The 16,664-nt window shown below is 40.3% G+C and overlaps 1 protein-coding gene across 3 annotated transcripts in view; it reads right to left on the bottom strand.

Moving 5' to 3' along the window:
* Nucleotides 1-537: 537 nt before the first annotated feature.
* PAK2 (p21 (RAC1) activated kinase 2) overlaps nucleotides 538-16,664 on the bottom strand; it is a 43,261-nt gene continuing 27,134 nt past the window's right edge. For all 3 annotated transcript variants that reach the window (XM_061354412.1, XM_061354414.1, XM_061354413.1), the window contains exons 5-15: nucleotides 16,161-16,192; nucleotides 15,727-15,831; nucleotides 14,640-14,772; nucleotides 13,940-14,003; nucleotides 12,988-13,036; nucleotides 11,182-11,294; nucleotides 10,543-10,660; nucleotides 8,571-8,670; nucleotides 5,859-6,055; nucleotides 5,275-5,412; nucleotides 538-4,459 (exon numbers count right to left, since the gene is read on the bottom strand). In XM_061354412.1, coding sequence (XP_061210396.1) covers nucleotides 4,373-4,459; nucleotides 5,275-5,412; nucleotides 5,859-6,055; nucleotides 8,571-8,670; nucleotides 10,543-10,660; nucleotides 11,182-11,294; nucleotides 12,988-13,036; nucleotides 13,940-14,003; nucleotides 14,640-14,772; nucleotides 15,727-15,831; nucleotides 16,161-16,192 — 1,136 coding nt within the window. In that variant the 3' untranslated portion in view covers nucleotides 538-4,372. The remainder of the gene's footprint in view (nucleotides 4,460-5,274; nucleotides 5,413-5,858; nucleotides 6,056-8,570; nucleotides 8,671-10,542; nucleotides 10,661-11,181; nucleotides 11,295-12,987; nucleotides 13,037-13,939; nucleotides 14,004-14,639; nucleotides 14,773-15,726; nucleotides 15,832-16,160; nucleotides 16,193-16,664) is intronic.

Raw genomic sequence — 16,664 nt, 5'->3', positions numbered from 1 at the left:
ACCCAGTATCCTCACCCCATTAGGCTCTATGGCTCAAACGCTGATCAGCAGTGACAGTACAGACCCAGGAGCTATGTCTTCCAAGCCGGCACCAGGACAGTTCAGTCCCCCCGTTTCCTGTGCTGTAATGTTTATACACAGGATAATGGATGACAGTCATGGTGCAATAAAGCAGTTTTGCTCAGATTAATTCCCCAGTATCACCACATTACCACAATCATGGTTGTGACTGGCCCATGAGTCCCACTCCAGTCACTACCAAAAGGCTACCTTACAGCAAATGGATGGTGGAGATGCGACTGTGACAAACTAGGCTGGGCTTTGCATTGCTCCCTTTGCAAGCAGGGCAAGGGACCTCTTTCCACAGTGGATGAAAAGGGTGTTTCAGAGCTGCTCTCCTTCCACCAGCAACCTGGAACGCTTTGTGTGAAGCATAACATTCCACCAGCAGTGGCAGCAAGGAGAGCTTGCAGTTATTCCAAGGTTGGTACAGACTCTGACAAGTAACAGTTTTAAAAGAAACAGGGCAGACTAGTATAGCATAAACTTATATCCGTCATCATTAAAACATTCATAAGAAGTTTAATTACAAATACATTCTGTTAATCTCATTAAGACATCTAAACATGTACTCTTTCAGCTACTCTTGTCTTAAAAGGTATAAACTCATGATGGGGAAGACCCAAATGTTTTTTAAAAGTTTATTTCTAGCCCTGAAAGAACAGTTATTAAACAAAGTCAACAAATACAGTAGTTAATATTGCAGTAACAATTAAATAACATAATGGGATTAAATTACATAAAAGGCAACATTAAAATCTGAAGACAGTTAAAAAAATAAAAAGAAAGCTTGCACCTACTTCCATTTCCATTGACAGCATGAAGAACAAAGGAAAAACAGACCAGAGACAATTATTTTATTCAACTCTCACTAGAGAGACCTTTAACAACTTTCTTGTGCCCTCCCCAGCCCACCCACTATCCCCTCTGACAAAGGGACCTAGGCTCCCCCATCTGCTCTAACCACCCCTTTGCACTTCCCTGCACCAGACAGTCAGGGGAAAGCCTACAATTAGTCTCATTAACACCTAAGGCAGGTCAAAGTGCACATTCCCAGTACCATGGCTGCTTTTAATGAGAAGCAGTTTATTCCATGGTAACAAGAAAACCTCAGGAGTCACACATTGCCTGTATATGTGCATCTCAGCCATTAGCTGCCCAGCTCCATATACCCAACTAGCCACCCCACTGTATATTACACTTCATACGTATCACATGTGTATCTGATTCTGACTCAGGATCTTACATGGGCACCTGATAGTGAGATGTATGGGAAATCCAGGCCTGCATTCAGATGCAATTCTTCCCTTATCATCATCTACTCGAACTCTGTCTGGTCTCTACCTGTCTACCCTAGTGATACAGCAGAGTTGAACAGCTCTGCAGCCAAGTCTTAGGGACATAAATCTGCTCCCATCAGGGCAAAAACCTCAGAGTTTGCATTTTTCCAGTCTTGCAGACACATCCAGCTGATATCCTTAGAAAAGCAATGCCCAATCCACTAAGACAGAAAAGCTCAACTTTCTTGTGGCTCTCCTCTCCTGCCAGCTCCATCTCTGACCCTGATTTCTGGCAGCATGGGGGTAAGAAACCTTACCACGTAACGACAAAGCTGCTGCGTGGGGAAGGAGAAATGGGGACACTTCTCAACCTCAGAGCTTAACACCTCTGCAGGTCACACAGCAAGGGCCAAGATAAGTTCTGGTAAGTGCTGGACTGGGCCAAGTTTTGGGTGCCAAAATGGCTGAAAGTTCGGAAATCATCTCTTAAGTAGACTAAATTGGACAATTTTTGTAACATATTTTAAACCATTCTCATTCAGCAATAGAAGTGAACTAATAAGGTAAAATTACTTACGATTTTTTTATTTTGATTTCATAAAAAAAACAACAAACAACAAACCCTAAATTTACCACAAGTTATTTTACTGTCTAGATTGTGCCATCAAAAGAAAAAAGGAAAAAAGAAATAAGAAATAAAAGTTCCCAGTTTAACTCTGGCACAAGGAGTTTCACAAAGTCCATTGCCAGCAATGGACAAAGAGGGAATCATTGGTATGGCAGGGTTTTTCTCTCAGCCAAGCCTCTTCACTACTTCATTTTATCAGGGAGCCAGACACACTCAAACCAGGGGCATCGGCACTACAGTGTTCACAGTGTCTATGGCTCACAATACATTTTGCCTGGGAAATGCATCTCGATTTCCTTGCCTGGAATAAGATACTTGAGTTTAAACCCAGAACTCTCTTCTTAGGCTTATAGCTACAGGGATTCATTCCTGTGATGGAACAAGTAACATAACTTACCCGACTTAGAAGTTTACTACCATGCCTGGGCAGAACACACGCTGAACTGTGATACTGCAGTGCCCTGCATAACAAAGGCATCTTGTTGATACCACACCAATGCCCTGCTTCCCCTCCATCATCAACATAAACAGCCTCCAACTGCTCTCAGCTGGAAGGTGGTTCTGTCATACCTTGGCTACCAGTTCCCAAAACAGAGTTCTCTCTATTACGATACAAATACTGAAATTATCTGAAATGACCTCTATCTTCTGCCAGCAACATTTGTAAAAGTGTGCAAATAATTTTTATTCAGGGTCCTTCCCTCATACCCAGCTGTAACCTTACCTGTTCCAGGTCCTGCCCTACTGGGAATGCAATAAAACCCCACTAAAATAATGGTTGTTCTTTCACAGAATCATTTGGCACTTTGTTACTACAGTTAGCTCTTTGTTAAACTGTTGGAGAAGTTGAAATGCATAGACTGTAGTACTAGAAGCAGCCACAGGCACAGGCTTTTCTATACTTGACCCTGGTAACACCTCAAGAATTCAACTGCTTAAGTCGCTCACTGTCCTTCAGAGGGAGGCACATTTTCTTGCATTGAATGTTTGACTTCAGCCATTCTAGCTGGTATAATGTCTTTAGGTGAGAAAGGGTCAGTGCGACATATCGCATCTCCTCAGCCTCGAACTAGCTGGTCGAATAAGCCCCATGAACATCTGACAGCACTGTTCTCCCGTCGCAGCTTTTGTCTTCTCAGAACAGCACTTTGGCAACTCCAGGTGTTCATAATCTTCCACTTGAATCCTATTTAAAAATCCTGTATCTTCAGTGTCCTCAGATCTGATTACTTGTTCTTCTGATTTCATTAGTACAAATGGAGCACATAAAAAACTGGGGAAAATAGCCCTAATACTTAAACTCTGACAGCTCCATAAGTTGATGCATTATTTGCTTGGGGGGAAAAATACAACATATACAAAAATGTATTTGATACAAAGAAAAGAAATGTAAAATAAAAAAGTCAAAGGCACCAGCATAACTTCCAAAGCCCAAGTCAGAGCACAGATACAATACATTTTTGAACCATCCACCGCACTAAGCACATTATCCCTTAAGCTTCCAGCCAACAATTCTAATGGGGAAAAAAAAGAGCAGACAGGAAGACAGCTGGAATTTTTTTTCTTGCCCTGACTATAGCTGATCATTTGATCATAAATAAAGTATCTGACCCCTAACTACATATCCATAAACCAACATCCAAAGACTTGACCAATCATTAAGTTTCTACAAAGAGGCCACATCTTTGATGAAAAGTCCACAGAGCACAGGCACATAAGAAACAGCTGAATACTTGTCTTCCTCCTCTCTCCATATTCATCTTAGAAGTGAAAAATGTTTCAATACATTACCATGTTTTAAGTAGCCGAACTGCCAATCCTACAGTACTCTGACAACTAATCCATAAATGAAATGACAGGCAAGACGCACATTCACATTTGTCACACTCACTGTGCATCTTGTCATATGGAAGCTTTACTAGAGTGATTTAAAAATAAACAGGTAGAGGGGAGGAAGAGAAGTGTCAAAGAGAGCAGCAGGTAAAATTACTACTGCTCTCTGAAAGCTTGAATCTGTCATTCAAGTATTGAAAGTACCCAGACAATGGGGTACAATGAATGGGAGCTGTTACAGCGAAGTCGTTAAAAACCCTTAAAACCCTGGGCACAGTAAGTGGCATTTCTAAGCTGTCTGGGGGGAAATAAGAAAAAAAAAAAAAAAAAAAAAAAAGAAAGGCCAGTGATTCAGTCCTCAATTCCTTCTGGACCCCAGACAGGGATTGTTGGAGTCACCATAGTTTATTTTGGGCATCTTCTGGATGAGAATTTCTTCCCTTTCGCAGACGCGTGTTGTCCCATGTACCCCCCTCCAATCCCTTCCCTCCCCCAGAAGTGTAAAAATTTCATATATTATAAAGATTTGTAAAATACAAACGAAAAAAGAATGAAGGCTGTGGCAGTAATGTTAGCGGTTACTCTTCATTGCTTCTTTGGCTGCCAGGATCAATGGCGTCAAGCTAGACAGAGGTTTGGCCAGTTTCAAGAAGGGATGCTGCCAGGAACAGAGAAACACAGTGAACTACTGAAAGACACGGTTTAAAATGCCAGTAAAAGCCATGTATCTACACAGCCCTTTTCATTCCGAGATATGAAAAGCAATGCAAATGCTGCCACTGCACAGCTCTTGAAGGGACAAATTCAGAGCTCCTTGAGCCTGGAGAGGGCCTTTTTACAAGGCTGGGTAGTGACAGGACAAGGGGGAATGGCTTTAAACTGACAGAGGGGAGATTTATATTAGGTATTAGGAAAAAAAATTCTTCCCCCTGCGAGCGCTGAGGCGCTGGCAAAGGCTGCCCAGAGAAGCTGTGGCTGCCCCATCCCTGGCAGTGTTCAAGGCCAGGGTGGATGGTGCTTGGAGCATCCTGATTTGGTGGAAGGTGTCCCTGCCCATGACTGGGGGTTAGAATTAGATGAGCTTTTAAGGCCCCTTCCAACCCTAACAATACTATGATACTATGATTCTCAAAAGAGCCTAGGCCTTTCCTTTTCCAGTAATTCACTACAAAGAGGTTTCCTGACCAAAACATCTCTCAGTCCCATTCTGCTCACTTCAATGGCTCTATTACAGCAAGCTCGTAAATTTCTGGATGCTTTAGTAGTGGCAGAATGAAGACACATTATTGATGGACAGACTTCAAAGTACACAGTACAATCTTTCATGACTGTAGCTCCTACCAACTGCTATCCATCAGAGTACTCAGAGGAAGATACAGAAAAGGAGGGCACCAGTCTGCACCGTGGTTTATCACAGGATGACCTTACTCGTGGTTTCTGTTTCTAAGACTGTGAGAAGAAGCTGACCCTCACCTGTAGCAATTCTTTGGCTGATCCTCTTCTCTCGACATCCATCTCCAAACATCGGTTCAAGAAATCCCGGAATATTGGTGACAGTTTCTCAGGATTCTGCAGCTCTGGTGTGCCATTTGTTGCTATCAAATATAAAGCCTGTAAAATGGGGAATATTGTAAAGATTTGGCTTGGTTATACAAGACACTAAGTCATCACCTGTTCTTGCTAGTAACATAATAATGTTCCAAATCTTTTGGCAACAGATACTTACCTTTGCAAAGAAAACATCAGATTCTGACACAAGCAGCATTTTTCATAACCTAATGGATTTATTTTCCCTAAACTATCACAGAAGATTGAGTTCAAAGACCAGGGTTTAAGTTACAAGCAGGTACTCATCTTCTAAATAGACAAATGCAGGGTAGGGCTGACTGCAAATTCAAGACAGCCATCTTCCTTGTGGAGGAATTTTCTAGCCCTGCTGAAGCTTGTTTTATTCGATTAATTTTCTTTTTAATGTAGATACTATTACTGAACAATTACTGAAACCATTCATATGGTAAACACCTGCAAACAGTTATAGGAACATCCAGGCTTCTTACCCTCAGGGGGTTTTCGTTGAGGTACGGGGGTTCTCCTTCTACCATCTCAATAGCCATGATGCCCAGTGACCAGATGTCCACTTTAGGGCCATATGCTTTCCGTGTGACCACTTCAGGAGCCATCCAGTAAGGAGTTCCAACCATAGTGCTCCGCTTGCTCTGCTCTGGGGTGATCTGAGCACAGAAACCGAAGTCGGCTGCAAGGTAACAGAATTGTAAAAGTTAAATTGGTGCATCCCGAATAAGTGGCTTCCTAGAAGATTTCCCCGATACTACACATACATTTTACTCCTCTACACTTGAGCAGGGTTTGGGGGGTGTCTCCCCACTACATTCTCCATATTACAAAATCTCATACAAGGTAGATACAAAACCTGAAGGTGTTTAAGCAGGGTAGAATTCCATGGAATGAAGATAAAGCTTTTTGTTCTCTGGAGCAGGCACACAAGTATTACTCTGCAGAAGAACAGTATTTTGCCCAGTCCTTCATTCAGGATCTTAGACTGGCAATAGCCAGAAAAAGTAATCAAGCAGATCTCAGAAGGCAAGTGTTCTGCACATGGTATGTTATACAGCCCGAACTAGAAAAAAAAAACAAATCCACAAACCATGGCTTCTGCCCTGCTAAACAGATTTTATTTGTGCAGCTATTGAGTTCAACATTTCACACAATAGGCCACCAAATACAGGTACTACAGCTGACAGAGACATAGAAACAAGGCTTCAGATAAGTGAAGTGCTAGCCCACTCAGCAGAAGGAACCTGGACAAACAAACCTTTTCACAAGGTTAACTACCAAAGAGAACAACCACACTCAAGAAAACAAGAAAAGTCACCTATTCCTATAGCCTTCAGGTGCAGCAGCAATGCATGTTCCATCATGTTACTTTATCCAGCTGCAGCACTCCCACTTCCCAGGCATGTAAAGCATCAATAAGAACACAGTTAAGGCAGGAGACAGATATTACCTTATCATTGACACTAAGTTTGAGAGAGAGAGAAAAAGAGAGAGAGAGAATTTAAGATTTTGAAAGTGTTATGCCAAGCAGTGCTAACAAAAGAGCCATGGTCAAGAGAGTACTAAGTTGTACCAAGAGGACAATTTAACAAAGAACTACCCCCACCCTGATTGTCAAAATGCTGCCTCAAATAAAACAAAAACATAAATAAAACCTATAGGAGTTGCCGAGTTCCATCTTGGCCTTTCTCAAGGTGTCATACTCCACACAAAGCACACCTTATTTCAATGAACACACCAGAGGAGAAGCAGCAGCAGTATACACCTCCTGACCTACCAACCAGGTCTTCAGCACGATGCCACCAGCAAAGACAGGCAAGATGCAGAACACAGTTTCCCTAACCAGCATCGTGTGTTGGTATGCACTAGTGACAGGCAGCCTGGTATCTCTTCTAGTCTCTCAGAAGCCAGGCTCTCCCACAGAATAGGAAGAGCTTGAAAAGAAGGTGCAACTTCTTCCACCCTCCACCCTAAACAACTGCTATAAGCAATACAATCACACAGCCAAAGAAGAGCTAGTCTCAACAGTGATTACAGTACCTCCCCTTCATATAGGACATTTTTACAGCTGACTCACATTTTCTCCTGTCTCTCCTTCCTCTTCATCTTCCCCCAGTCTCCTGGAGCTGATGCTTCTTTACATAGGCTGCTAACCTTGTCCTTTTGCCACTCTGATTTGACTTGATAGCTCTTACATTTTTGAGCCTTCTCTAGCTAACTCTTCTCAGCTACATCCTCTACCATAACTATTCACTTGAGCTTCTGAATCTACACAGTTTATGCACAGGTACATCGCACCTTTAAAAAAACATAAAACCTACGCAGGTGAGCGGTGCATCCAACAATGCTGGTAAGCAAATCAAGTTGCTCCAAATCTTTCCTCACACTCCATCTCATAAATATGAGCCTGCAAACAAACTAGACTAAGAAATATTACTGAGATACATTTTCATGGCATTTCAAACACCTATCCAACTGTAAAAACACCATCCCTTAACTCTTTGGTCACTTCATGCTTTGCACATTCCTACATACCAAGAAATAAGATAAAGTACCTCTCTCTCAACAATCCTGACAGCTTCTTCAAGTGCTTTCACATTTTTTTTATTGTCACACACACGTTTACACATACCAGAAATTGACTCACTATACACAAGTCCATGCATGCATAACAATTACTTGAAAAGCAAGCAGTTTCTTTTGTCATTTTGTGATTATATTAATGAAAGTGTGTTACACTTTCAGTCAAAAAAAAAAGAGACCCAGAACTGGCAGAGCATTAGGACTAGACTGCAATATAAATGGTTAATAATGTACAATTTTCTTGTTAGTGACCTTCTAATGAAAAGGGCAAAACATTAAAAGCGAGTCATTACAACCTGAAGAGACTAACAAAAGTTGGCTGCAACTTTTCTCTTGAAATCTTTGCTTCACTCTGTGGTGCCAGTTATTTCACATTTACCAATGTATTCATGTGGCAACAAGTTTGCTTCAACATCCTTCCGGTCAAATATGTTCACAGCCTGCTATTTGGGAGTTACACATTTTATAGCACTGAATGAATTTCTATTGCTCATAGTCAATAAAAATTCACTCAGATTTCCCTGCCAGCTCTCCTACCAATTTATACTCTGTCAGTCCAAGTTTACTGGGAAAGGGAAAACAGACGCTTTTTTCCATTTTCTGGTACTCACTTAGTTTAACAGATCCATCCATTCCTAACAGCACGTTGTCACTCTTAATGTCTCTGTGGATGACCTGGTTGGCATGTAGGAACTCAAGCGCTTGCAAGCACTGGATGGGAGAAAAAAGAAAAAGGAAAACAAAACCAAACCAAAAAGTATACTCAGAAAATGGAAGCACAATTTGTGTATGTGAACATGAATTCAAAAGCAGTGCTTATACCCTTAGCCAGTGCAGAGTACAAAAATACAACAGTTATTATTTTAAATAACCAGCAGAGGAAGCTCTTGCGCTAAAAAATACTCTGCAGGTCTCATGAAGTCAAAAACCATTTAAACATGGAGTTTCTCTGATAGTTTAACAAAACCCCATAAATTAAACTCATAATCATCAAAGAGAGTCTCAGAAATCCTAGATGTTAATTTTGGCACATTTTATGAATTCTACAAAGGAACCATAAGGGATCATGTGAGTGCTTTTTAGCCTGAAGTCTCAACGGGAGGAACTGGTGAGACTTCTTTCTTAACATTCATTCAAATTCTCTTACAGTAAAGGCTGTAAGACATGTTCATGATTCAAGTCACTAATATTGGGTTAGCGTTTTCTTAGATAAAAACCCTTCACGCTTAGTTTCTGCCTAAAAACATAACGGAATTTACTTTTGCTCTTTGAGAATAAAAGGGAAAGAATGTAATTGTGAGATTTTTCTCTTTTAATATAAGCAAAACATTTACCATTTGCAACTTGACATGGATGCAGTGCCCAGTGGGGTTTTCCATGTCTTCATTCACTTTAGCAAAATGGCACTGATTTACAGAATGAAGCACATCTAACATGCCAAGCAGCAGAGTTTTGATAGTACAATAGTTCAACAATAGTAGATTTTTTTTTCTTCAGAAAAGTGAATTACTGTTACAGTAAATAGTTACTTTCAGTTCTCTGCTTCCAGCTGCAGTTTCCCTGGAAATCATTACTTGTCCATACATGTTAATGTACAAGTTTGCTTTCCATCCTCTCCCTTTGGGTGAATCATCAAAAGCAGATGTCATGGTGATGTAGTCAAATGGGAGTTCTAAAAGCCTAAGTTTCTCCTGCACAGCAGATAATGCAACTACTTCTGCCATAAAAAATGAAGCCTGATCTGGATGCCAGCACTCTGACTCAGGGCAGAAACCACTGATAAGTTGTGATATCAGCAATTTTTAACTCTTCCATTTGAAAACTTCATGCAATCTACACATTATTTCACCTACAATCTTCTAGAGAATTCTTTTTGTGAGAAATCATGTCACAGGACCATGGATTTCACACCCTATAAAAAGTACTAAAATGAAAAGGGAAAATATGCATCAAGTTCATCTTTATTTTAGTAGATGCTCCTTAAGTATCCTGGTTTCATCACATCCACTTTCACATTCTATGCAGTTAACCTTCTTCCTTCTGAAAAACACTGCAAAGCTTTCAGTCTTTTTTCTTTTCCTCTTTTTTTTTTTGTTTGGGTTGTTTTTTTTTTTATTATATTCACACCTCTACTTTCTACACTACCTACATATGAATACTCAGTTCTCTTTCTGCTGCTTCTGAACTCTTTGCTACTCAAAGCTAAAAAAGACACTGCTTCCAGCTGCTAAACTTGTTTGTTGCTCTTCCTTGAACTTCAGTTCTGTTTCTGTTAACACACTCAGGACAAGGTAACCCAGGTACCAAACCCAAAATCTTTATTTGCTCCATCACCTAATATTCCCAAAACCTAGCTCAAAAACTGCCATGGCTCTTTTGTGTTACAACTTGCGAACTCCCAATTTTCTGAGTTAAACTAATTTTGCTATTTTCTGTAATTTTGATTTCTGCTCTCACTATCATTCGTTATAGCTCAATGGCTCCAACAGCAATTGCTGCCATTAGTCCTAACCTATCTGTACTATAAAACCTAGGGGAATAGAGCGCACCTTTGTTCCTCTGTCCACCAACTATAAAACTCACCTCTCTGCAAACAGCAGCTATCTGTGCTTCATCCATACAAGTTTCTGTGACCACATCTGTTAGCGAGCCTCCAGCCAGATACTCCATCACCACAAACAATTCATCTCCTACTAGGTAACTACAAACATAAAACAAAAAGCATGTCTGTTCACCATTAAGAGATTGAGAACCTGAAAAATGACTGATAAGAACCAGTCAATGAAGTGATTCATAAATGCTCAAAGACAAGAGTAAAGAAAGTTAATCTCTGGAAGGACGCCAGAAATGTACATGCTGACAATAAAAGCTGACTGCTTCTTATTACCTAAACAGGGAGGATAACGCCCTACATGTCCCACACACAATCATGTACAACGTAAGCACTCCTCCAGCTATGCTCTTGTCTACCACCGATCCCCAACTACATACAGCATTGCATTCATGACAGAAGAAGCCTTCCTACTGAATGAAGACCATTCCTTACAACAGATTACTCCTTTCCCTGCCCCCCCCCCCCCTTTTTTTTTTAGATGACAGCAAAACCATCTCATTTGCTTATAAGACCCTTAGGTACAAGAAGTCTGGGTCTGTGTAAGTATGTCATGTTATAACCCCTTGAAACCCTGAGGGATGAAGGAATCAGCAGCTGTCTGCATTTACCTGTCCAGGAAATTGACTATGTTGGGGTTCTTCAGCTCCTTCATTACCAAGATCTCATTAATAATCAACTCCTTCTTGGGCTGTTTCTGCAGGTTTATCTGTTTAATAGCAACCTGAACAGGAAAAAAGTAAGAGCAGTCACTCAAACCTGAGTATCAAAACATTTTGATAATTCTTAATACAGTGAATATTTAGAAGAAATTCTTTAACAGGATTAAAGGAGTTGAGCACAGCTTGCAGCTGGTAAGTGATTTATTTATTAGCACACAAAAGAATGCAACCTGATGAGCACACAACAAGCCTAAAGCAGAAGAGAATCGTGTAGCAACTAAGAGAAGAAATATAAACCTTCCAATGCAAGCAAAGTTTTTCTATATTCTATTCAAATTACTGTTTGGGTATAAGGAATGCTGGGAGGCAGAAGGAATTCCTCTCAAAGAAGTTAAGCCAATGAACTATCCCAGAGAGAGAGAGAGAGAGAGAGAGAGAGAGAGAGAGAGAGAGAGACAAGGAAAGATAAAGACCTATCTTACCCAGGAAATAAGGTAATCAGGACAAGTATTCCAGACTTTAAAATGGAGACTTGTCCCAGCTACGTTAGCTACAACACTTTCAGGCAGCAGTTCAAAGCTTTACAAGTTAACCAACCCACGAGTCCAAAACCAAACACAAGAACCACTATAATCTTGTAGACACAATCATTATCACATGCCCAAGAGCATTAAGAGAACTTGTGGCACAGAATCACAAAATAACAAAGATTGGAGGGGGCCTCTGGAGGTCATCCAGCCCAATCCCTTGCTTAAAGCACAGCCAACGTGGAACAAGTTGTTGAGGGTCTTGTGTAACTGCATTTGGAACAGAGATCTCAATAAGCAGATATTCCACAACCTCTTTGGGTCCTCTGTCCTGTGTTTTATCATCCTCACTATGATGGAAAAAAGAATATTCTAATTCCTAACCAGAATTTCCCTTATGTCACTTTATGTCTGTTATATCTTGACTTATCACTCTGTAGCTCTAAGAGGAGTCCATCTCCATATTCTCTACACCTTCTCATTAGAGTGCTGAAAATGGCAATAAAATTCTCCTTGGGGGTTTTCTTCTTATCTACCAATAAAAAGACCTGACTCTATCCTCAGACATCAAGCACTGAGCAAGCAACGTACTGCATCTATTTAATGCACAAACACTGCAAACAATCAACCCAATAGCCCACCTGCCTAAGAAGATGCAGAGGAGGCTTAGTTAAGGAAATCCAAATTTAAAGAGAAGCAAGTAATTCCTAAAATTTTAGTCCCAGGAACCATCAATTTCATCAAGCCGGTTTGGAGACACCAAACAGTAAAAGCAAGGAGCAGGATGTGGAAAAGGCATTCTAAATACAACGAAAATCACATGCGGCAAGCTGTTTGCACACAGGCACATCCATCCCCTTTCCTGACACAAGACTAAAGAACAAGTGGGTAAAAACTACACAAAGTTATATTTTTGAAAATGCAGGGCACCACTGCCCAGTTCTTGAAGGGTTTTCAAACCCCATGAAACTATTTTCAAAACCCATTTTTGGAACACCTCACACCTTCTGCTTTTCACTGGAAAGAAAGAAAACTATGTTTAGCTTTCACCATCTGATTGCCATAGAACAGGGCACATGCTGTTACAAATCACTAGGGCAAACAATATTCTGAGAGGTGACAGCAGAGTTGGCAACCACAGAGAAGAGCCTAATCAAATCATCTCAGCCACCTATAGAAGAGCATTTATATTCATTATATTTCACTGCAGTGAACACAGAAATCTTACCTCCTGCCCTGTTGCCACGTCAATAGCTGTGAAAACTGTACCTGAAGCCCTGTGAAGAAGAACAACATTAAAACAAGTGTAACAAACACGCACGTGAACAGACAAATCACAGACAAAAAATCGTGTCAGCTCTCGATGCTGCAACAGTTGCATCAAGAAAGAAGGCTATTAAAAGTGGCATCACAGAAATGCCAGTCAGGTCACACAAAACAAAACAATTACAAATATACTCTGACACCAGCTTAGACATCTTGAATACAGGAGACAAAGTTATAGAACAATACTATCATAGACTAGTTAGGGCTGGAAAGAGCCTTAAGATTATCAAATTCCAACCCTCTACCATGGGTAGGGATGGCTCATACCAGACCATGTCACCCAAGACTCTCCAGAATTTGTCTGTTCCCTATGTTGAGATAAGCTGGGTAGCCCTTTCTGTAGTAGATAATACTTTTCCCCCAGGGGACTCTTGTCCACAAACACACACAGATCTATTTGGAAAGTATACAGCAGAAGTTAGGCATATTGAAGGTGAAAAAGTTAGAACATGTACATACTTTTTTTTTTTTTTAATAACAGAAGGATTCAAAGGACCGCTAGATGAGTAACTTAACCATGGCAATATTGTTAGCTTAGCACACAGACAGCTTCCTGACATGCCCTTATGCCATTCTGCAGCCATATTACAAAGTTGGATGAACGCACCTTACTGGGAGAGGAGAGCACTAGATACACCCACAGAGAAGTTGCAGAGCTATGCTTTTGCATTAAGAGACACAATGCAAAGCTTCCTTCACTGTGTAAAGCCTTCAACCACCTGTTTAGCATGGCTTAATACAGCCATTTCTGCCTGCTTCAGTAAGTGGTGGCTACATGACAGTATCAAACAGGGAACAGAACACCCCTTTCAAACACTGACTCACAGGGAACCGAAGTTGGGGTGAACACTTACCCCTGCCCAATTTTCTCATATCTGTTGTATTTTTTCTTGGGATCTCCTATGCTCACAATAGTGCCTAAAAAGAACCAATACAAACAAACAACAATGACCAAAAAAGTCAATCCCACTATCCCCTTTTAGTAGGACTGATACTTCCAAGATACTTCCAAGATAGGTCAAGCCCAAATAGTATAGGCTTATGCATGAACAGCCAAAGCTTCCTGATTCAGTTCCAGCTGCGAATAGCCCAGCTTCAGGCAATCATTTTGCTATGTTATACTCTTCATGAGACAGGTTATAATGTTTCCTCTCATATCTCCATTTTATTATAATCTTCTGTGTAGCAAAACCCCATATGAGGTTATGACAAATCTCAACTTAAGCACAGGAAGTTTAACAGAGTGCAAAATTATCTTCAAGATGATTCTGAACAAGCAGCCACAGAAACTATTTTATGTTATTATGATTGTATTATATGCACAGATGATGTTATCACAACTGAACTTCAATCCAAAACAACTGTTCTACAGGTTTTTTTTATCCAATAGGGCTCTGAAGCATATAAATTGGCAAAACTTCTGAATGCAGCTCTCGCAGCCACTGATACGCACCCAATTAAGCGCAGTAACCCTGACACAAAAATGAGGGCAAAAACTTAATATTCCTCCCCCAGTCCTAAAGCCTTTGTTTATCTGAAATAAAAACCACCTACGTAGTTTTTCCATGATGTCTTCATCTGACATTTTGGTCTTCTTTTTCTGCTTATCACCTGATTTTGCTGCACTGTCAACAGAAGTGTCACCGGCTGGTGCAGGGATGGGGTCAATTACAGACCGTGTATAAATCTGTTAAGAGAGACCATTTACCTGAGCATTTTCCTTGCAATCATTGACTTTTAGCTGAAAACAATCACAGTTCTTCAAAGATCCCTAAGCACCATTTTATACGACAAGTTGGAGGCAGAAACCAGACCTGAGAAACACTAAAGTCCAGTAAACCAAGATGCTGGCAACCTCTGACAGAAAGCCCCAGGCACCTCCTGAACAGAGTGAATATGAGGAGACAGACGTTCTAGAGGTTTTCTACCTGCTTATTCTTTATTACCCATGCTAGTTCATAGAACAGAAATCACTATTTAATAGTGAGATCAATTACTACAAAGATCTAAAGGAAAAAGATTCATGCTTTGCCATGAAAAGAAGCATAAGACTCCCAGAAATTTTCCAGTTGTCCCAAGTTTAGGAAATTTTCTTGGAGCTTTATTTCACTTCCTCCTGAGCTGTTCACATACACATAGCTACTCAAGAGCAAACTGTAGATCCGTTGTAGTTTATATGACTATGTAACCCAGGGACACTATCACTTGACAAATAAACACAATTCACATTTGCACTCCTGGAGCAAGAATAAGAGGGCAGAGCAGCAAAATGTACACCTACCGCAGCCAAAAGAATGAGCTGGAGCAAATAAAAGAAAGAAAATCAAGTACACTACATTGCCCCACTGTACTATGCAAAGTTACAGACACAAGCTATAGTTTCTAGGAGTGAAGAAAGCCTCCTCCTCACATGTTGAACTGAAGGATACACATAACTGTAGAGCTTCAATGCAAACCAACAAACAAACTGGAATGACAGGATTTCTGTTCCAACTGATATTCAGACATTAGGCATTTCCTTAGCAAACTCAAATAAAAAACTTACAACAGCTCATTTCACAAATGTAACACTTTGCTAGAAAACAGAAGTAGAAAATACTGAGAAATGCAGGTCTGATCCATAAACTTTACAGCTGCTCACCGATTTTGTGTGATCTGGCCGTGGAGCAATAACAGGAGGAGGAGCTTCTTCATCATCTTCATCATCATCTGCCACAGCTGCTGATGGTTCTCCTTTGGCATGGGTCTGCATTTTTACCAAAGTAAAAAACAAAACAAAACCAACCAAAACAAACTAAACAAAATTGTCTCCCCCACAGTGTTATAGACTACAGCTCTTCTCCCCACATAAAGATAAAAGAATTCTTACAGATATCAAAAGAAAATATTTTTATTATGAGGCTAAAATACCATTGCTCCAGTGAAATATGCTCTGTTGATCCCCCAATTTATGTTTTTATTCCACAAAACAAATTCTCATTTTAGTTTATACTGCAAGATTCATTATGTAACAAATACAAAAGACCTGAATTTTTACATGCTTAAGAATTTACGAAGCATAGTAAAGACACTCACCGTTGGTGATCCTGAAGGGAAACCATCTTTTTCTAAATAGGACAAATAGCAGAATACATAAAATCATCAGAATAGTGATTTTAAAAGTGAGCTTTAAATTCAAAGTGAACTTTGAATTTAAAAAGTGAAGAGTACAGAACACAGACTGCTTTGGAGATTTCTTTTTCCCATCTTTCAAAAAGCAAAATTTTATGATCACAAATCAGAAACCAGTATTGCACTAAAGACCATGCAGAAAGAAGCTGTACATTTCTAAAATTCTCCCTAAAAGCAGGGAAACCCATTCATTTCCCAACATGCTCTTCACCCACATGAGTACCCACACACAGTTCTCCAATTGAGCGCTGCTTGTCACACTTACTGTGTTCTGTCTTACTGAGATGTGAAATCACCACCAAAGGGATGTTTCTGTTCCCTTCGCAGTCTCTTGAATCAAGGGTAAGAATATTACAAAGCCTCATTACTAAGTTATTTTCTGAAATAATTTGGAAGAAAACTAGGTAA

The sequence above is a fragment of the Neopsephotus bourkii genome, unplaced genomic scaffold (assembly GCF_033783945.1).
Source record: "Neopsephotus bourkii isolate Nb327-2 ecotype Australia unplaced genomic scaffold, CSIRO-AGI_Nbou_v1 NB_739, whole genome shotgun sequence".
Taxonomy (NCBI): Eukaryota; Metazoa; Chordata; class Aves; order Psittaciformes; family Psittacidae; genus Neopsephotus; species Neopsephotus bourkii.
Note: the sequence above shows the minus strand (reverse complement) of the source record. Positions and strands in the feature narration are given on the sequence as shown.